At 36.7% G+C, this 22,811-nt stretch overlaps 2 protein-coding genes across 3 annotated transcripts; one reads left to right on the top strand and one right to left on the bottom strand.

Annotated features, from left to right (window-relative positions):
• The first annotated feature begins 327 nt into the window (after positions 1-327).
• lrrc41 (leucine rich repeat containing 41) lies at positions 328-5,801 on the top strand. Its single transcript, XM_055214052.2, has 10 exons — positions 328-593; positions 691-777; positions 876-946; positions 1,196-1,898; positions 1,972-2,199; positions 2,270-2,419; positions 4,155-4,253; positions 4,331-4,459; positions 5,273-5,345; positions 5,535-5,801. Exons 1-10 carry the CDS (start codon positions 503-505, stop codon positions 5,752-5,754), a joined length of 1,851 nt encoding a protein of 616 aa, XP_055070027.2. The 5' UTR covers positions 328-502; the 3' UTR covers positions 5,755-5,801.
• A 3,974-nt stretch (positions 5,802-9,775) lies between these two features.
• rad54l (RAD54 like) lies at positions 9,776-21,491 on the bottom strand. Of its 2 annotated transcripts, none has more exons than XM_073870682.1 (18): positions 21,225-21,491; positions 21,049-21,129; positions 20,850-20,954; positions 20,054-20,114; positions 19,830-19,965; positions 19,672-19,741; positions 19,295-19,583; positions 17,668-17,792; positions 16,209-16,359; positions 16,002-16,128; positions 15,843-15,917; positions 15,631-15,761; positions 13,402-13,517; positions 10,943-11,061; positions 10,781-10,859; positions 10,532-10,711; positions 10,288-10,451; positions 9,776-10,188 (listed from the first exon to the last, which is right to left on the bottom strand). In XM_073870682.1, the coding sequence occupies exons 1-18, from the start codon at positions 21,225-21,227 to the stop codon at positions 9,987-9,989; spliced, it is 2,214 nt and encodes a 737-aa protein (XP_073726783.1). In that variant the 5' UTR covers positions 21,228-21,491; the 3' UTR covers positions 9,776-9,986. The 2 variants fall into 2 exon arrangements, with proteins under 2 accessions (XP_073726783.1, XP_055070091.1); XM_055214116.2 differs by having other exon boundaries at positions 10,943-11,066; positions 13,407-13,517; positions 21,225-21,490.
• Positions 21,492-22,811: the final 1,320 nt, after the last annotated feature.

The following is a 22,811-nucleotide window of genomic DNA, read 5'->3' as shown; positions in this document are numbered from 1 at the left end:
AGAATAAAAGCAATTCTTCAGAAAGGTTCAGGTGAAGTTTTTTTTAGGTCTTTATATTCTTCTAATCAGACCAGTTTCTTCCAAGAAGTGAAACAGAGTAATTCCTTTTTCTTTTTTATCATTTTCTGCCTTTATTTTTTAAATACATTTTGTTTAAATATTTATTTATTATATATTTATTATAAATATATTATTGTAAGTATATATATTATTTTAGTTATATATATATATATATATATAAAATCAGCTATTGTTAAAATTTAAATATATCCACACCCTCCATTTCGGTAGGTGGCGGTAAAGCTTCCAAAAGTTGTTTGCCATCCGCCATTAAAAAGGAAAGAAGAAGAAGAATACTTTGACTCATATGCCTGTCAGAGGTCTTTGCAAACGCCGTTTTTATTCAAAAACTTCCTCTAAAGCGCTTGACAGGACACATAAATATATCAACGGATACTCATAATGTAAATAAAAACGAGTTACTTTAGTAAAGTCTCCAAAAATGGGAATTTCGGATGGGGTTTCGTCTCTGGTGCAGATGTGCATCGTCAAAGTGGCTCAAAACATGAATGTGTTAGAGAGAAAGATCTCAGGTAGGGTTTTACTAAAACCAAAATATTTCTTGCTATTTTTTAAATTGTACGTAATCAGTTTTATTGGACTGACACGAAATTTGTATTCGTTCATTAGATTTGCCTGCCTTGCTTCTGAAAGAGCTGCTGCCCCATCTCAACATTTATTATCTAGACAGGATTGAATCTGTTGCTTTCACCAAAGGTAAAGATGCATTTATTTACATTTACAGTACATGTTGTATTTTATAATGTAAATAAAATGCATGTTTATATAAACAATACTTGCGTTTTTAACTGTAGGTATCTCCACATCCTCTTTGTGGGCATCAATATGGAGAGATCTGGATCAGACCTGGCGTTGCAGATCAAAGGTATTGCTCACCAATATCACATAATACCATATATTTATATATTTATTTTCCTTCTATCTTATGTCTTTGATGTTAATGTATTTGCTGTAAAGTTGCTTTGCAACAATGTAAAACTGCGTTAGCAGTGCAAAAGGTCATGGGTGGTATCTTTGAATAAAAGCATTTGCCAAACGCATAAATGTAAACATAAATATATCAACGTGTCCATACAGAGTAAACATCTGTCGGTGATCTGTTCCTGTTTTTCAGTCTGGGCTGTCGGGTCAAGACTGGAAACAGAGGTGTCTGGAAAGGCTCTTTCACATGGTATTGTTCACCCCCTTCAGACACCCCTGTGTTTCCAAACTCAACGATTCATCCGTTCTCTCCATGACCGCAGAACACGTCAAGGTCCTATCTTTACACGGATCGAGCAGGAGCATCTGCAGACTCGCGTCAGGAGAGCTGCGGTCCATCCTGACGGCTCTTGAGAAAGGAGTGAGGTCCCTCAAATTACTGGATGCTAACTCGCTGCTCAAACACGGACGGAAAAACGTCATGTTTGTTCTCCATCGGCTCCTGGACCACGGTTCTGTAAGAGAGGTGGTTTTGAGGAGGAGTCCACATCCATCTGTTCTGATCTGGATCGCGTCCAGGTGCAGGGGACCTACGGCGGAGACGTCCCGCACTGAATATCTTTGTCAAGCAGATTCCGATGTGGACCTTAAGTATAATACGGTTCAAGGGGAACCTGCGGCCAAACGCTCTCGTCCCAGCTTAAGCTTGGAAATGGAGGAAAATCCCGAGCTCTTGTGCAGTACGTTCTTGTCCTTGGATGGCACTCCAGAACGCTGTCCTGAGGGACAGATCGACTCTCTTGATTTTGAAGTGTCCAGTTGTCAAATCCTTACCAGAGTGTCACATGTCCTGCCTTCATGGTTGCGTCTTCATACACTTCATCTGCACACTGACTGTAAGTGTTTGCTTTTATTAAAAGTAAAGTTCATCCCAAGGATGGAGATCAATAAGTTGTGTCGTGTGTGCAGGGCTCCTCACAGAAGAAGAGATGTCTGTGTTGGTCGAATCTCTCCGACTGTTGTTTCTGAAGCCCGGCTGCTCTCTTACGGATCTCCGCATGAGTCACGTGTGCAGTCACACATCCATGATCAGCATATTGAACGCGTGTCCCACCCTACAGAGCCTCTCTTTAGACATCTGGCCACCTCTGGACAACGGCATGGGGAGAACGCAGCCAGTGTTCACACCAAACAAAGGTGATCCTTTATTAAGCTGATTTGCATAAGTACGGTTGAATTTTGATAATGATTTTTTCCTCGTTTGCAGAGCTCTGCCTTGAAAAACTTACGGTGAAATCCAGCGATATGCCGACGACCGTAGAGAGTTTTTTGACTGTGCTGAAATGGGCTCCGAAACTCAGCAGCCTTCATATCACAGGAGTTCGTAACGCACGGTCGCTTCTTCAAATGTTGTCAGGTGATCTTGCATTCACATTGATAAAAATTTTCATAAAAATATACATTTACAAACAGCAAGACTCAACAATTGATTAAAACTCATCCTTATATGAGACCTAATGTTTCCACATATAATCATTCTTTGAAAACACAACCTTTATGTCTTTAATATTGAATAGGGCTGCGCAATATAGAGCAATCATTGAAATATCGCAGGGTGATTCTCACGAAATCCAGATTTAGAAGGTGTCCAGCATCAGAATTTTTTAAAAGCCCTTGAAGCCTATTTTTTTGCACATATAAGACTAAGGTCTGAAGTTACTATAACCATTATTTTTAGAGGATTTAAAAAATATTTCCTATAGTATTATTAAAAATTTTTAGATTATCGTTATCAAAAATTATCATTACCGCAACATGATATTACCTTAAATATATGCATTTACAAACTCATGTTTCGGTAGTGAGAACTAAAAACTTGTCTAGGTACTACGACAAACAAAATTTCAACCTTTAATCTGGAGAGAAAAAATATGAACTGCTTATCTTGAGTGTCACAGTCAAATATGTCCCTTCAAACAATATTTTTTTTTGAAAATCTTATTTAGTTTTAACTTAGTTCGGGGGCTTAAACAATGATTGAAAATTGTTGCTGAGGATGAGAAAATTGGTCTTGGACACATTTATATTCCTTATTATTGTCTCTACATTTACCAATGATCACCAAATACCACATGTTTCTTTAGTGTAAATGTTTATAGTATAACATGCACCGTAGCTTTATAATTTTTTGATTTTTTTTAATTATAAATATTTCCATGTCAAAGAACCCAAATCCAGTCATGGACACGTTGCGGTAATGAAAAATGTCCCCTTAAATGTGGCTTGTATGATGTCATTTGAAATAATGTGCAAAAAAGGACGTGAAGAGATGTTTGTTAGTGTATGCTTCTTATTTTAATAGCATTTACTTTTATTATCAATATGTTTCATGACACCTCGTATGTCTAATTTTGCAAGGATCACCCATTGCAACTGAATGATTTTAATACTTGCAAAGGTTATGCATACACTGCAAAAAAAAAATGTTCAAATATTTATTTTTGTATTTTTGTCTTGTTTTCAATAGAAATATCTAAAAATTCTTAAATTGCGATGGTTTTTCTTTGATGAGCAAAACAGCCCAAGAAGATGTGTTTGGTTTTTGGACCAAGGATGTCAAATTTGAGTGATTTTGTGCATAAAACAAGCAAAAGAAAAACCTGCCAATGGGGTAAGCAAATTTTTCTTGAATTTAGTGTTTAAGAAAAATGTTTACGATTTTTTTGCTTACTCTTTCGGCAGATTTTTTGCTTGTTTTATGCATAAAATCACTTTAATTTGATATTTTTGGTTAAAAAACTAAACTTATTTTCTTGGATCGTTTTGCTCATCAAGAATATAGATCCTAATTTGGGAATTTTTAGATGTTTTTACTGAAAACAAGACAAAAATACTAAGAAATTATTTTCTTAAAAATCATTTTTTGCAGTGTAGCATTTCCCCTCCAATATCGTGCTGCCTAATATTGACTAAAGTCATGTTAAAGATTGAAATCAATGTCAAATCAAACTTTGTTTCTCATTTATTTTAAATACTGTGCTTAATTATGGAAGAAATTATTTACTTCCAACCTAAATGGCACACAGCAAATACACAAATTCGAGGAAAAAAGTTTTTATGTTTTATTCTTGTTTGTATTTCTCTATTAACAGAATCCAATCCAATCCTGAAAGTATTACATCTTGAAGATATAAACTTGGCCGACTGTCATCCAGAGATTCTTCATCTTCTGGAAAAGCCTCTGTTAGAAGGTGAAACGCATCACAGCCATAAAGAGATTAAAGATGGAGTCTAGAAACACATGATTGACTATTTTTTTCAATCACAGATCTGTCGTTTAAAGATTGTAGACTGCTGGATAAATGTACAGTAAAGAAGGACTTCATGGTGCCGTTTGTAAATGCGCTGAAAAGGATCTCATCTCTACAGAAGCTGACGCTGGCACACAACCGTCTGGGTGAGACGACACAATAACCACACACACACACACACACACACACACACACACACACACACACACACACACACACACACACACACACACACACACACACACACACACACACACACACACACACACACACACACACATCATTCATGATCTTAACATCTCAGAGTGTTTATAAAATGGATCATTTGAATAAAAGTATTTTATTTTGACATCCATTTAGTAGATTTCCCTCTGAAAATTAACTCATTCTCTGCCATTCCCTTTTTTTTTTAAAGTAAGTTGCCCGCCAGCATTTTTTATGATTTTCAAAAGTTTCACAAAATGCCTTCCAGGAAAATTTTCTTCTAAAATATATATAAACATACAAATATAGCAAATAAAAGAGCAGACCCTCTGCTTTCAAACAAACAATAAACAAACAAAACAGGAAAAAGTTTCATTCTATCTATATTTTTTCTCTTCTTATAAACTCTTAAATGTGGGTATTTTTCTTCAAAAATCATTTTTTTTTAGCTAAAAGCTGAAATAATTGCATTTTTGTGAAGGAATTTTGTTAGAGATCAGATTTCGAACGATTATTAAAACATACACGGAGTGTAAAAAAATAAGTTTTTGCTTCAGTTTTTTTACAAATTGGGTAAGAGCCATCTTGTGGATAATCGTGGTATTACAGATAACCATAAAAACTCATCAGAGCACATTTTTTTTCATGCTAATGTTTTCTCTTAATTGACGAGATAACTCTACAATGGTGGAGAAAGAAAATGAAACAACTTGTCAGGTGTTATTGTTTTAAATTGATCTTTTTTTATTCACCAGCCACGAGTACCATTGAGACGGCTGAACTTTTCTCAGGAAGCTGCCCTAGCAAAATCACACATTTAGACCTCAGGTAATAAATATCAGTGCACTTTTATTTTCAACAAGGTTTTTGTTTCAGAGGTTAGTTTATCCTCTAGTAGCCAGACTGATAAACAAGCAGATTGGAAGTTAACTTGGGGTCAGGCGCATTACCGCGCATGCATCCTTGGTTGTAAATACATTAAAATTTTGCTAAACTAGTTTGTCTGTTCTTTAACAGTTCAAACTTTATTCTTCCTGCTGAACTTCTGGAGTTTGCACAGCTCGTGGAAACATACAGGCCAAATCAGCGGCTGACCCTGGATCTGCGGTTCAATCCGCTTGATCGTGACGCGGAGGTCAAAGTTCAAGCTGTGAAAAAGCTCCTCCCATACTGTAATATATTAACGGATGACTGGGACTCAAGATCTACTATGGCAGATCATGTCAGTGTGATGTGAAGTGTTTACAAATATGTAAAAGCAATAAAATATCAGTCAGTACTTGATCCAAATTTCTTAATACATCAATATACCTGTTTGAATAAAAACAAACAGGAATTGTTTATTTGTTTAGGTAATTTATAAAGCAAATAAAATGCAAATGCACATTTATATATGTTGTAAAAATGACATGACCACAAAGGGGTCCAGTCATAAGTAGCATGGGTCAAAAATATAGCAATAATCAATACATTGTATGGGTCAAAAATCATTAGGATATTAAGTGAAAATCATGTTACATGAAGATATTTTGTACATTTTCTATAAAAATATCTAAACGGTATTTATCACTAGTAATGTGTTGCTAAGGACTTCATTTTGTACAACTGTAAAGGTGATTTTCTCAATATTTAGATTTTTTTTGCACCTTCAGATTCCAGATTTTCAGATAGTTGTATCTTGGACAAATATTTTCCTATCCTAACAAACCATACATCAATGGAAAGCTTATTCAAGTTTGATGATGTTTATATCTCACTTTCAAAAAATTGAACCCTTGACTGGTTTTGTGGTCCATGGTCACATTTGTTCATGACTGGTCATGCTGTTGTCTCTTCTAATGCCATTATATAACCAAAATATTTCAAATGAATGTTTTTCCAGGTGAAAAAGTGCACTAAAATATACTTTAACTAATTTTGTACTTTATATACAAAAATTAGTATGGTAAACTTGAGAACTTCTAAGTGTACTTAACTGTGTTTTTTATTTCAATCCACTAAAAATCAAATTAAATACTACTGGTATTTAGTATATTTTTTTTCAAGTACACTATTGAAGTAGAAATATAATTATTGCATTCCAAATTTACTTTCTGATATTTAAGTGTATTTTTAGTACATTCAAGTGTGTGTGTATATATATGTAAATATTACCTGGGTTAATTATTTAATCATGTTGCAAGTAGTCGTGTAATACGCAGAATAATTAACATTCACATATACTTTTTAGTACCTAGGGGGTGATTAGGACCCTTGTGTCCGCCTGAATGAAGTACATCCCAGATAGCAGTAGACTCCGGGACAGATCCGCTCTAAAGTCAGCAGTTCTGGGGCCTCATTTATAAAGCGTTTTTACGCACAGATTTGATCTTAGACCGTGCGTACGCTCAAATCCACTCAAACGCTCAGATTTATAAAGCTTGTCTTTGACGTGGAAAAGTACTTACCTCCACGTCAGGTTCCGACTTGACGTACGCACGTTTCCTTGTGGCAATATTGCAGTACTGCAGGTAGGCATATTCAAAACTTTTTGTTTTGTACCTTTTGTGGTCAACATACAGAAATTTTTTTCATTTGTTTTGGAGTTGTCCTTATTCCCAAAAAAATTGGTTAGATTTGTGCTCTTTTGTTAGAATTCATATATTTTGCTTAAGACTTTGTTTGGAAAATATTTAATTAGTTTTTTTCTCTTATGATATCTTATTACATAAGAAAAATTATTTGATTAATGTGTTACTTTTGTCTGCAACGTTTATTATAAATAAATGTAAATATGGTGATTATAAACCATTATTCCGTATTTTTTTATTAGAAGTTAATCAATAGGCTACCTAAAATCTATTAATAATCTGATAAACTAGCTGCTAAATGTATTAATGTATGTCAGCATTTCCATGTTTTTATTTAATTCTTTTTCTCTTTCATCCCCTGGCTAATGTAAAAAAAGTGTTGAATATGTTTGATAAAAACTAATAAATATTCGAAACTTTTACAGCGTCCGTCAACATCATCTGTATTAGAGCTTAGATCGGGCACAAAAAACCATAACCGAAGCTCCTGCACGTTGTGTCCGAGCCCGGCCCGACCGACACATTACCGACAATGTTTTAGTAGTGCGCCGTGACGTTCTCAACTACAATTCAGAGTTGTTTGAATTACAGAAATCTGTTTACAATGATCTTAATGAACTAATGCAACAAGGACGAAGCATGTAAACTGCGCTGTTTGTTTATTCAGAATAGAAACCTAAAAACATGCAACAATGATGCCCACAGAAAATGAACAAGAAGGAAAGGCATACTACTCCAAAATAATTTTACCAGGTTTTAGAATATATTTTAAAACAAAATATGTTGGCCTATTTTGATATTTTAAAATGTAGGCCTATGTAGGAATTTAATGATTAAAACGAGGTGAAAGGAACTAAATTGTGAAGCCTCGATGTATCCTACAATACATGCGACATTTAAGAGTGATGGGTATTTCAAGAATTAATATAAATTATTCCCATGCATCGATTTTAATGTTAAACATCTGTAAATCCAAATTAATCCATATGGAATATATTCCGACAGTTTAAGATACGATCTTTGAATTTTAAAGCCGAAAATATCTTATTTTAACACCGCCGCCCAGGAGGCATGGCAAACTGAAACAAAACTTTAAAGACACAAATATTACGTTTACTACGTGTAAACTATATTTAAATGAAACCCGTGAATTGAAAGATCCACTAATAATCGCCTTAACTTGAGTGATGTCAATAAAGTTTCCATGTTAGAATTTAGAAATATTAAAAACTTAAGCAAACGACAAAAAATATGTTTTCGTACCACTTGCCATTGTAGCAGTCAGAGAATTTGGCCTTTGAAAATGTAATATTTATATGCTAATGAATTAAATTAGGGGCGTTTACAAGGCGGAGTTCTAAGAGCATTCAGCTGCGCACAATTTTAAGATCATTTGTGATTTATAAACCGCACATCTGGAAAAGAGGCGTACGCACGTTTTTTTGTGCGTAAGCTCCTTTTCTCTGAATCACACTTACGATCATTTCAGAATTGGTCTTAGATGAAATGTAGGACAGTTCCTACGTCGCACTTTTATAAATGAGGCCCCTGGTGTGGATCCACCCCAGAATCTATTGCTGTCTGGGATGAACATCTTTCAGGTTAACACAAGGGTCCTAATCAATCACCCCCAGGGTAAAAGGTAAGTATACTTAAAAGGGACATTTCGCAAGACTTTAAAAAAAATGCAAAAAACTTTGGTGTCCCCAGAGTATGTATGTAAAGTTTTAGCTCAAAATACCCCACAGATAATTTATTATATTAGGGTTTAAAATTGCCACTCTGTAGGTGCGAGCAAAAATGTGCAGTTTTTGGGTGTGTCCTTTAAAATGCAAATGAGCTGCTCTCTCTGTGGTTGGATAGTACAGATTAAGGGGCGGTATTATCCCTTTCTGACATCACAAGGGGAGCCAAATTTCAATTACCTATTATTTTCACATGCTTGCAGAGATTGGTTTACCAAAACTAAGTTACTGGGTTGATCTTTTTCACATTTTTTTTAGGTCGAGAAGCACCGGGGACCCAATTATAGCACTTAAACATGGAAGTCAGATTTTCATTCTATGTCCAAACCAAAATATACTTGAATACCAGCAAGTCGTTATTTTTTGTGTAATAGTGTAACTTTGAAATTGTACAAATATACTTATTAAAAGTATAGTTCTACTTCAGGGCACTTGACACAACTATCATGCAAATACAAGTTTACTTAAATTAACTTTTAGTGTGTCTCTTAAATGGTGTCTCAAAATAGCACAGTTGACCACACTTAGATGTTAGTAAATGTAATTACTTAAGTGTTTTAGTGCATTTATTTTAGCTGGGCCTGTCAGGATTTATTCTGCAGTATGGGCTTAACGTACACCGAACTACAAATTGAACCTTGGTGTGAATTGTTACCAGGTTTTCTGTGCATACCACAAACATCAATCGAGGTTGGCACCTCCGGCACGGAGTCATCTACTGTCTGGGTTGATGCTAAAGCTGGAAACTGTCCTTCTGTATCTAACAGCGAAAATCAACCTTTTATTTCTTTTTCAATGCTGTTAAACGTTAACAAAACCATGTTTTTAAATGACACGAGCCTTTGAAAATGAGTGTATCATTTCCATCTAAAATTTTTTTTACCAGAGCTATAACATTTCCAAATGTCCTTTCTAACACAAGAATGATTTTAAAAAAGCGCGATTTCACATAAATTACCAGCATAAACACAGTGTACACTTTTAATGACAATGATAGTAATATTGAATTTGTAACTTTTACAAAATAAATAAAGCAATAACATCTTAAGGTCAGCGTACTACAACTTCTACAGTTACACCTCACATTTATATTTCAGAAGATCCTCTTATTGTTCAGTATGTACAGTATGATCAGATCTGCGGATCCATGACGCTCAGATGACTCCTCGCTGATCCTCGTGTGAGCGTTGGTGAAAGACGAAGGAGACGGCAGCGTCCCACGATGCCTGAAGTACAGGATCTCTCAGTCCTCTCTTATCTGCACAGTGCTGCCAGTTGGACAGATCGCTGGTACAGTCCGAATCATCAGGTGGAGAGCGCACCTGTCGTCCGTTCACACAGCGCCTACAACGAAACCTGACCAGAACATTTTATTTGTAGAGATAAAACACTGAAATGTAAAACTCTGAACTATCCAATCTATAACAGCTGTAAAGAAATAATGGTTGACGTTACCTGTCGTGTGTGTCGCTGACCGTGTCCTCGTTGAGCGAGAAGAGTTCCCGTAGCTCTCCGAGAGAGAAATGTCTTTCCACGTCCTGTTCCTCATCTACCACACAGCTACTCAAAGCTTTCTTATGAGCCTGCCTCTGCAAGATCTTCTCCTCTATGGTCCCCGTCTAAAGAAATACAATTAAAGACCATCTACAGTGAATACTCTTAACAAATAATGAGCAGTCTGTGATGGACATAAACTCACCGATAACAGTCTGTAGATGTAGCAGGTTTTCTTCTGTCCATCTCGCCACACCCTGGCCATCGCTTGTTCATCATTGGCTGGATTCCAGTCGGGGTCAAACATCACCAAACGATTTGCACCAATCAGATTAAGCCCACAGCCTCCCGCCTTACTGCTGAGCATGAATATAAACTCTGGATTCTGTAAAAGAGAGAGAGACATTAAAGCATGTAACATAACTTGCACAAATAAAAGCATACTTCTACTTACAGAGGGGCTGTTGAATCTCTCCACTATCTTGGCTCGCTTCTTGATGGACATCGTCCCATCCAGTCTAACATAAAGGTATCTATTAATAAAAAACGATTTTAATTTACACAATAACCAACATTACACCACAATACATAGCAGATAAAACCTTAAATGGTTTACCTCCGGGTTCGACACAGTTTCTCAAACAGATCTAAAGTCTGCGTGTAGTTAGAGACCAGAACCACTTTATCACTTGATGTACTCCTGGTCATTGCCAGAATATAGTCCAGTACCAACATCTTTCCTGAAATAACACACTGCTTATTAAACACAGCGTCTTAAATTAATGATTGCCAATAATGCAAAAAAAAAAAAAAAAAAAAAAAACATAAAAAGACTCTATAATGAATTGTGCTGTTCATTTATTTGTAGTATTGTGTTGGTTACTGCATAAATTATGGGTGAAGTCCTATGAATTCATTCCAGTTCTTCCGGGAAAACACAGTTTTTTTGTGATTGTTGCAGGCAAAAATCCTTGATCTTGCTGCACGTTTTCTTAAAAAATGCGATGGAATATGCGGGATATTTATGCAATTTTATGCAATGTAATTGCGGGAACATGCAAATACCGTGGGAACTCGCAAAAACCGCTGGGAACTTGCACAAACCGCGGGAGTTTGCACAAATTGTCACTTCATTAGGTTCCAATGGTAACAGGGGACATGACTGCGTGCTTGTGTGAAGTAAATGCAACATTTTTCACCTTTTTGCTTTGCAAGCCCCGCATATTTTACGCACGGAAATCTGCAATTTATCCTGCGAAAGTGCGACGTATTAGAAAAAAATGCGGCCCTGCAAAATTATGCGGACTTTGGCTGATTATGCGTTGAATGATCATGTGATCGCATAATTTTGTTTTTCTGGAGACACTGCGATTCACGCTATGTTGTACTTCTTGACCTCTGGCCACTTATGCCGCATTTCCATTGCACATGACAATAGGACACGACTGTCTGAATTCAACCCCTCGTCGTAATGAACTTTTAGTTTGACCGTAAATCCGTGCCGACATGGAAGAGACGCTCATTCCAGTCAAACACCGCAATAGCCTTCCTTCTACAAATATTCACGATAGTGAAAAAAATAAATGATTGCAAATGAATAACGGACTATTTTTAAAGAAAACATATGAAATATATTTTTTAACATTAATAGTGAATTAATATTTTATTACTTACCAGTAATCGATCATTTTTAAAGGATTCAAGTGTTACTTATAAAGTTAAATGATTGATCATTTTCACCTCGCGCACAGTGGGTCTTTTTTAATAAATAGTTATGCATGAAATGTGCGTGCGGACATTTTGACTAACAACTCACGATTCAACAAAAACTTTTGTACCAAAATGTCTTCTAAATGTACAAAAAAATTCAAAATAAATACCAAATGTACACAATAATCGCGTATACTATAATAAAAAACTATATATAATATTAACATTATTGTATTTTCTATTGTAATATTTTCTATATTAATATTACTAATATATATATATATATATATATATATATATATATATATATATATATATATATATATATATATATATATATATATATATATATATATACACACACATTATTATATACACTATATTATTTTTTCTACACATATAAAGAAGATGAATGTAAATGAATGACAAATCTTCACACTTTGCCTCCTCACATTTTTAAATCTCTATATGTAAGCATCTGCTTAATGCCAAATATACATGTAATCACTTGATCTCCCATCTGTTTTATTTTAAAGACAGTTGCGCGTCTCTGGTAAAGTCATATTAAGTCTTTGTTATCACTGTATCACATATAATTATTTTTACCGATACCTGTTTTTCAGGTGGATAAACAGCGCATCTGACTTCCTCCACCAACAGCATCCCCTCCCAAATTAAAAATGCAAAGCTAAACATAATATTACCAATAATAAAGACGATTATGGATTTCTTTTCAAGCTCTTTTGCTTCAGTGACAAGCTGCTCTACAACTTTCTATGGACAAGCACTGCGGAAAGCCCTTATATGGAGCTGGTTTGGGCGTGTTTTATGCAAATTGCCAAAATCGTGCATGCGGTCGCTCATGTAGAACACTCCAAATTTACTAATGTAAGAACAAGTATAAGAACAAATACATACACATGTGCATATGCACATCTTGTGAATTAGGCGAAAAGTTTAAATGCGTTTGTAAATACGGAAAACTTGCGCAATTATTAGTGAATAAGACCCATTGTTTTAAATAGAATACACCAAAATATTTAATTTAGGTATTTAAAAAAACTTTTACGCATCCAAAGCTCGTATTGGATCCGAAAAATCCGCAAACCCATGCAGCCCTTGTACGACTCTCCATAGGAATAAAGAACGTCTTCTGGTTTATCATTTGTCGTTTGCAATGGAAAGTATTTAATCAGTATTATGTGTTGAATTTTATAAGCACGCATCATTTTTTGATTAAGAATTTCCATGAAATAACCCAAATCAAGGGAGGACATGAATGTATTTTTATGTGGCAAAAGTGTGAGCCATAAAATAAGAGCGTTTAATTAAAGTGAATTCATGACATCGACACATAAATCAGACTTTACCTGAGAGTTGTGGCTCGACAGCTTTAGTTGAATAATTCTGAGGGAAGAGATCTAAAGCACCATCAAATCCTTCTTCTCCTGCCAAACACTTCTCATAAATCAATGCAGGATCTGACAGAAAGACCAAACAGACATAATTTAATAAATCACAGCGAGACAAACATTAAGGCATCAATAAGGCCAAATAGGGCTTGGGCGTCGTGACGTCATTACTTGTCGTGGCGGCCATGTTGGTTGCCTCCTTTACTGCTGCGCTCCATGCTGCGCTCTGTTTATAGACATACTTTCTCTCAATTGTGTGTCTTAATTTAATTAATTTGTCGTTATTTTTTCAACCATGGTAAACCGTTGCTGTATTAATAATAAAGTAACACATTAAAAGTAATTTACATTAAAAATGACAGATTACAGAAAACTTCATTATGTTTTATTCAATATCGGAAACCAAACATTAACCTCAACCCCTCAGTAATGTGTATACATGACATATAAATGACATTTATATATACGACAGTGAAGTATAACATCTGAATATTAATTTATATAGCTTAAGTCAACATTGAACATAAGGGAACTGTCCCGGTTTACTCGCCCAAAATACGGGAAAATTTCAACATTCATCTTTCTGTTGCTATCCCTCTGCTGACAGCAAAAACTGCTGCATTAACTAAGCTACTGTGAAGCTAGGTCATACGTGACTTTGCTTACAGATTGGCGTGAAATCGTGCTCTCACAACAACCACGCTGTTATCTTAAAAGGGTCTTTATTTACTCTTTTTTTCATATGGATCCTAACCGTTAATGGTTCCGATTTTGTCCACATACCGGTCCCTGCTTCCCTGTTTAACGTATCCCAGTAAATTCCACATCCTTTTCCGGATTTTAACATGTTTTTTCTTTCTTTTAATTCTCCCAACTCCGCCGCTTCTCCTCGTTCAACCTGCTGTATGTTTACATTCGCGAGGCCACCAACATGGCCGCGACGTCCCAGAATGCAACGCGGCGCCCAAGCCCTATTTACACTGCATGCTTGAAGTGACTCAATTACAAATTTTTACTCACGTGGGATGGATCGGAAATGACCCACGTACATGTAAGCGGAAAAAAGTGCACAGTAGGGTTGTGCCGATAGATGATAGCATCGTGTATCGACGATCGTCAAGCATATGGCCGACAGCGGGCTTTCATGATGATAGTTGCCGATAGTTATTATTATCAACGTAGTTTCTCATTAACGTGCGAATTGCGTGCTTTTCCTTGCATAAGATAGTTTGTGGGCTTCACTTCTCACATGCACCTTGACTTATGGCGCATTCACACGGGGCGTCAGCGTTAACGCTTCCCATTCACTTTCAATGGGTGACATCATGCATTGCCGAGCTGAATTGTGAATCCGTCGGCGCCGCGTCAGTGCCGTTGCTCGTGGCAGAAGTTGAACATTTCTCAACTTTTCAAGCGGCAACGCGTGTGTCAGCCAATCAGATCGCCTTATGCAAACAACCTAGACAGAGCGAGCCAATTACGTTTATGGACGAATGGAGCATGTGTAGGGGCCACTGTGATTGGCTGTTGGCCACGCTTCAGACAAGCCTTCCGTTAAGCGTTACGCCTCGTGTGAATGCGCCGTTAATGCGCGCGTCTTTGACGTAAATGCATGGCATGGACTCCTCCTAGCACCTGAACTTGTAATGTGCATGACTCGGATTCTCCCTTGACTCGCAAAACTGAGTAAAAATTAACAAATAAATAAATGAGTAAAGTATTGCCCCGCCCCCAATACTATTGTGTATTGGCAATCTCGCCAGATTCATTTATATGTGTATTCAATCTTAGACATGCACTCGTCTCCGCATTATAAGCGTACAGATTGGATATTCACGTATTAAGACGTGTCGTATGTCACAGGTGGATGCTACCTGCGATCACATGACTTTTCTTAGCAGCACAATGGAGGACGACGGCTCCGCGTGGAGTAATGCTGAAGTTTCATGTCTTGCTACAGAAATAAAGCAGTGTAATCGATCTATTATTTAAATACCGTATAATCATTTTTGCGACACTTTACTTCCTCTGTGGTTTAGATGTTCCGGTCAGTATGGCCACCTTGAATTGTTTGGCCAAAAATGCAAAAATCAGATACGAGTCGCTTTTAAAAGATGATGTAAGCGGGATATTGGGTATCAAGACCTGTAGTGTAAATCCAAATCAAGATGTCTACACTTACGGTTACAGAGCTTCTTAAGTGATGTGATGGAGGACAGAGAAGATACGCTGATCTTGCCCGTCTGCAGACTCTCTACAGGTTTAGCCTGTTTCAGGAATAACTTGTACAGCTCTTTCTGCAAAGGAGTTAAACTGAAACAGAAACAAACAACCAATTAAAACTAAAAAAAAAAAAAAAAAAAACGAACAGAGACAGAAGTGAGCGTCACTTACCGGCAACAGACGACCTGTTCAATCTTCACAGGCAGATACTTCGAAAGAATATCTGAGGTTCTTCTAATCAAACATCTGAAAAGCAAACACATTTCAATAAAGACGACAACAACAGAACACCCACATTTCATCTTTCCAACTCCAAAGCGTCTGGTTCACCTGTTAACAATGCCGATGAGTTCCTTGAGTTTCTCCTCTCCAGCGGCTCTGTCTTTATCACTGGCATCCGCATCACGACCCTTCAGGATGGGAATCTCAAAGCGCTTCTTAAACTCCTGAGCCGTGCCTGAGAATGGGACAGACTAAGAGTTTCCAGCAAATATTTCAAACACGGATCGATTTAAACGGCTTGAACAAGTGTCTTACCCAAGATACCAGAATTGACAAAGTGCACCAGGCTGAAATACTCCAGTAAATCATTCTGGATGGGAGTCCCAGATATCAGCACCCTCCTCTGAGCGTTCATAGAGTTCAGAGCTTGATAAGTCTGATTATCTGAGTTCTTTAGTCTGTGACCCTAAACAAATAACACAGATACTGTCATACGAGACATGAATGGAAATACAAAGTAAATGGTTCCTTTGACTAAAAAAAACATTCGACTTCAATCGTTTTTCATCACTGGATAGTTTTTTTTTTTAATTAAAAGTGTGGGTTTTTAGTGGCATCTAGTGGTAAGATTGTGAATTGCAACCAACAGCTCAGTCACGCAACGATATTACACAGCGCCTGAAAATAGTCCCCTTTGTAACTTTTCAAGCAGAGCACTATTTTTGGGCACTGTGTGTGTAATCACTACGCCTGCTGCAGCCATGTTACATTAGCAAAGTCTTTGATTATTACGCCAGAATGAGAGTATAGTTCAGTCATATCAGCCAAGAAAATCACAACTTTTAATTTTCCGTCAGTCTTAGTACACAATGTAACTACAGAATCAAGTTTTAAAGGGGACAGAGAATGAAAAACAATTTTTACCTTGTCTTTGTTGAATAATGGTAGTTCACATTCACATTCACAAACATACAAAAAGTGCTAAACATGCTAAACATCTCAGTCTCATAGAAATTCCTCTTTTAGAAATGTCAGCCAGAAAACAGCCTAATCTGAAAAACTGATGCTTATGACATCATAGGCATCTAACTGCCCATCCACTTTAAAATAATTGGCTAAATTTTTTGAGTGGCAGCAAAGTCAGCCAATCAGTAATGAGATTGAAAGTTAAGCCAGTAGGGGGAGCCAAATAGGTGCAAAACCACTTGTTTAAAATACCCCACCGTAACAGAGCTATCTAAGAGAGGTTTTTAGGAAGCTTCTAAGGAATTACAGACCCAAACAAAAAAAATTTTGTCTACATGTCACATCACAGAACAAGGATAAATACCCCGTTCAATCATTCTATGTCACCTTTAAATAGGAAAAATATCAAAACTCTTTGGTTATTTTTGCCGCGATGCTGGTCTAATCAGATTCATTGGATTATGCTAAGCTATGCTAAAAGTGTTAGCGCCAGACCCGGAGATCGGCTGAAAGGATTCCAAAATGATAAAAATCAAATGTTTAACTCTAAGGGAGCTGGAAAATGAGCATATTTTCCAAAAAAGTGGAGCTGTAGAAACATGAAGGCGACTTGCATGGTGTATGTAGATAAAACATTTCATAATAGTTATGTATATTATATTGCATTTCTTTCAAGAGATCCTCCTAAAAGTTAAACAATGCACCTTTAAAGATTAAAAGATTAAACATTTGATTCTTTTTCAATTTTTCTAGCCTTTTGAAATGTCAATTTAAAAACTCTTTTATTGTTTTTTTTTTAATATCGTACCTCATCACAAATAACCAGTCCAACTTTGCCTCTGTGCAGGACCTCAGCATGCAGCCGGAAAGTTTCATAGGATATGATCAGGATTGGAGTCGGAACCCTCAATCCCTGCTGGGAAATGAAGTTTACTGAAACAAAAACGTGCAATATTATTAATGAGGATATCTACCAGAAGTAAATCTGCACATAAATACAATGCACTAAAAATTCAGAAAATCACAGAAACTCATTTACTGTATTTACAAATAATATAAATCAATTGATTATATCATTTCACGAATTAAAGGTGCAGTGTGTACATTTTAGCGGCATCTAGTGGTGCTGTTGCAAATTGCAACCAATGGCTCGGTCCCCTCGCTTTTGAAACGCATAGAGAAGCTACGGTAACCGCCACCGGAAAAACATGTCATTGACGGAGACAACTAAGCAAAACAAAAGGGTTGTCCGTTAAGGGCTTCTGTAGAAACAAGGCGGCACAAAATGGCGACTTCCACGTAAGGGGACCCTCTGTGTATGTAGATAATAAGGTCTCATTCTAAGGTAATAAAAACATAACGGGTCATTATAAAAAGGTCTTTATACACCCCTGATAATATAGTTTTGTATATTATTTTGCATTTCTGTCAAGAGATCCTTTTAAAAATTACACACTGCACCTTTAAAGGTAGATTTTTAGTGGCATCTAGAGAGGTGAGATTGTGAATTACAACCAATGGCTCAGTCCACAGCTCACCCCTCCCTTTCGAAACGCATAGAGAAGCTACAGGACAAACATGTCATTGTCTGAGAGAACATGGTGACAAAATACGCTCTATAAAACAGTTTGTCCATTTAGGGCTACTGTAGAAACATGACAGCCACTTCCATGTAAAGGGACTCGCAGTGTATGTAGATAAAAACGGGTAATTTTTAGGTAATAAAAATAATGCAGTTCATTTTGTAAGGTCCTTATAATATAACTATATTATTAGTGGTATATATTGCATTTCTGTCAAAAGATCCTTATAAAAGTTACACAATGCACCTTTAATTACCTATTTGTGGCTAGAAGGGATACAGGATGAGTAGGGCTGTCACGATTACGAATTTTGGCTGACGGATATTTGTCTAATAAATTGCGACGGTTATGACGATTAATTGCCTGTTTTAGGACTTTGATGATTAGTTGTCTTTTTTATTGCTTTGACATTTAATTCTCATACATTTTTTGTTTGTTCATGAAATAATTTTCACACATTGTTGTGATTATTTAAATTAAATCTTTTGCAAGGTTTATCTGGCAGTAAGTTTTAATACACATATTTAAAAGTAATCGGAGATGGTCTCGTTTATACAGGCGCTGCAGCTCCCCCTTGTGGTTTTTAGAGAGATGTGCAATCATTGCGGTGATCTGAAATCATCACAATCAGGTCAAACAATCGCAATGAGACGATTATTTAATCATTGTGACAGCCCTAAGGATGAACGCTGTTTTCTTCCACAAACCTAACCCTATACCCAACATTTCACGAGATTTGGCCATAGCTGTATCCTCTCTAGCCAGAACCCAGGTTAACCAGGAAACACACTTTCGAAATAGCCCAATGTTGTCCGCTTGATTAGTCTACTGATTTACTATAAGGATTAATACCAAGTTTGCGGTCTATTTCCTCTTTGGACCCGCCGTCGATGGCGACAGGCTGCACGCGACCTCCGAGCCACTTGCCCACTTCGTTGTACCAGTTGCGCACCAGACTGGACGGAGACACCACGATGGCCTTATCGATCTCAGGTTTGAAATCAGGACTCTGTTTCAGTAACGTCCACATAAGAGTGATGCACTGCAGCGTCTTCCCCAGCCCCATCTCATCTGCCATTATACAGCCGTATGAGTTTGGAATACGTCTTCCCGTCACACAGTCCCACAGGAACTTCACACCCTATAAAACACAAAAAATACGGGACATTACAATTATGCACTTTTAATCCCAAAAAACATCTGATTTCTCATATGTAACAATACAGTACCTCTCTTTGATGGGGTCGAAGCACTTTACAGAGCACTGGATCTACAACCACATGCACTGGCAGCTTATCCCTGCATAAAAAAGTTGTCATTATAAAGTGGGCATGCGACTCTCTCATTTGGATAAACATAAATGATATGGTAATGGTATGACACAAACTTGTCTGCTTTGATGAGGTCATGAGCGCTCACAACAGGCGGCTCGTACAGAACCAGAGCTCCATCTTCAAAAGGGTCATGCAAGGATTTCCTCACACCGGCCCGTTTCAGTCCAAGAGCCCTCAGACCCAATGAGCCTGATCAGAACATACACGAGACAGATCAGCATATTATCATCATTTTTTAGATATTAATACAGATTAAATGTTCTGTGACTACTACTACCTGTATAATTTGGGATGGGAATCTTGAACGGCTTTGATAAGATCTTGCGGATGAAGGCTTCCTGTACAAAAGGTGACACAGAATACAAATTCAGTACATACATCATCTCATTTAATACTCGTATTATTTTGTCTTTGGAAAAAACACAAATGAAAATTTGGGAATTATGTTATCATCAAAAAAAGTCACATTTAAGCCATCAATTGTCTAGATCATAGCACATTCTGGGAATTCTTAAACTATCTACATGAAATGGCCATTACCTTTCGTAAAAACATGTAAAACCAGCCTAAGATTGTTGGCTGGTTTTAGCTGGTCTCCCGGTCTGGTTTCACTGGTGTAGCAGGGCTGGTTTTAGAGGGATTGGCCAAAACCCTTTTAAAGCAAGCCTATTTCCTACTGAAAGACCAGCTGACCCACCAGCTTTGCCAGGCTGGGAGAACCATCTTAAAACAGCTGTCAGTTTATGCTGGTCTAAGCTGGTTTAATGTGGTCCTGCCAGCATGGCAAAGCTGGTGGGTCAGCTGGTCTTCTAGCCTGACAAGCGAAGTTCAGCTAAACCAGCTTAAGAAGTGACCATAACACAGCTAGACCAGCTGCAACACCAGCTCACCAGTTTATGCTGGTCTTGGCTGGATTTTTCAGTAGGGTTAAGACCAGCTAAAACCAGGCTGGAAGACCAGCTAACGAGCTTATGTTGGTTTTAGCTGTGTTTTCAGCAGGTTTGCTTTATTGTAGTTCAAACCTTGAAGTCTAAGTGTATGAAAACATGTTGTGTGTTTATAAATCCACTCACATGCTCATTGCCATCAGCACACACAGGTCTGTTACTCAGTGGTGTCAGTGGTTTTCTGTAAGGTGAGATGTAGTTCTCACGACAATCTCTCTTCTTCTGTGATGACTGTAGGAGTGAACACAGTAAATCATACGTTTATAACGATCAATCACGAGATCGAGTGTGAATTATTTTGATTTAACACTGTAATGAATCTCACAATGTCAGGGTCCCAGTCCTCATCCTCTGAATCTGCGTCTTGCTTCCTTTTAGCCACCTGACTGGGTGCTAAACTTCTCCTCTGAAGTATTGAAAAATGTAAACATAAACTCAAATAAAAGTAAATCTAAAACACACGAATAGAAAAGCATGTTTTTAGAATAATGTGTCACTTACCATGTTGTTTAGTCAGAAAATTCATTTATTTTATACACGCAAATGTAATTGTATTTCCATAGCAGAAACTCTCCTTTAAATTCGTCCTTTTCTAAATTGTTTGTCAATGTAAGCGCTTCAAGTCCTAAAATTAGCAAACTTCCGGCATTAAACATGTAGTTTTAATCAAAACTAGTTATCTAGATTTAACCCATTTTAACTAGAACTAAAACAAAACACTTCTTATTGAATATACGCGTTTGAGTCCCGCGCGTAGATCACTCTACGGCAAGCGGAGAGGCACAAAATGCGCTAAAAGGCGTTTCAAAAAACGCCCTCTGTCAGCCAGGATGCGATATCGCGTGTCAGTTTAACTTTTCAGATATTTAACAGTATTCGTCATTCATTTAATTTTAGGAAAATATATTTAATCTAAAGTTTTGTCTCGGTTGTATATTTTAAGTTGTTATCCAGAAGAAAAATAAGAAAAAAATAAACTGCACAATATAGTGTTTATTATTATTAATATTATTATACAGCTTCATGAAGGAGATCCGCTAAAATAATGCTTAGGTTTATAGCAACATTTAACATCTACAGCAGAATAATAAAATATTTAGAGAGCATTCATGCGATCTTTTCAAAATACTTTACTGTATACTTTGACTGTCCACTAGATGGCGCCGTCGCATCAGCGTTCACAGATGGCAGATTGACTTCAGAAAAGCATCAAACTACAGTATGTTTGACATTTGTAAAAAATTATAATAATAATTTATTGACATTTATGATAAAAACTGTTAAATATATTTTTAAATATTTTTCTGGAAAAGTGTGCATGTGCTGTCTTTATTTAAAATAAATTAAATGTAGTTATCTTATGCAATGACATTCGTGCCTCTGCAGCTCATTAGGTAAAGCAATGCTTTAGCAGCACAAATGTCATGGGTTTGAAAACCATACAAACACAGACATATAAAAAATGTGTAGATTAAATACACTGTAAGTCACTTCTTTATAAGCTAAGTGTTTATCAAATGCACATAAATAATGTAGGGGAGGTTTCCCGGACAGGGATTAGACTAGTCCTAGACTAAAACATTTTTAAGAGCTGTCCAAACTGAAAACAGCTTGCACTGACATATGTTAAAATACATCAGGGCCCTTTGTTTTGCCTCAAAATACACACAGGTAATGTTTTTAGTACGGCATATTTGTTAAAACTAGTTATATTTCCTAATTAAACTAAGGCCTAGTGCTGGATTAAGCTAATCCGTGTCCGGGAAACCGCCCCGTAATGTTTAAGTTTAGCTTAAGTGTTACTTACTTTTCACACTGGTATACAATCACATTTTGATATTTGGATGTTATGCAGATATAATGCAAAACAAAATCATCCTTTTCTGTGTAACAGAACCAATCAGACACATCTTGCTTTGGTAGGTGACATTTGTATGTATTATTTTTCTCGTTTTAACTGAAAACTTTATTTCTCAAGGAGAACAGGTGCATTATAGTATGACTGAATCTGCCCTGATGTCATACTTTCACACATCTTTTGTTATATCAGAATGCACACAATGCAAACACAACACCTGTGCTGTTAAT

The sequence above is a fragment of the Misgurnus anguillicaudatus genome, chromosome 8, assembly GCF_027580225.2.
Source record: "Misgurnus anguillicaudatus chromosome 8, ASM2758022v2, whole genome shotgun sequence".
NCBI classification, from domain to species: Eukaryota; Metazoa; Chordata; class Actinopteri; order Cypriniformes; family Cobitidae; genus Misgurnus; species Misgurnus anguillicaudatus.
The sequence above is the reverse complement of the archived record's forward strand: the minus strand, read 5'-3'. Positions and strand labels throughout refer to the sequence as shown.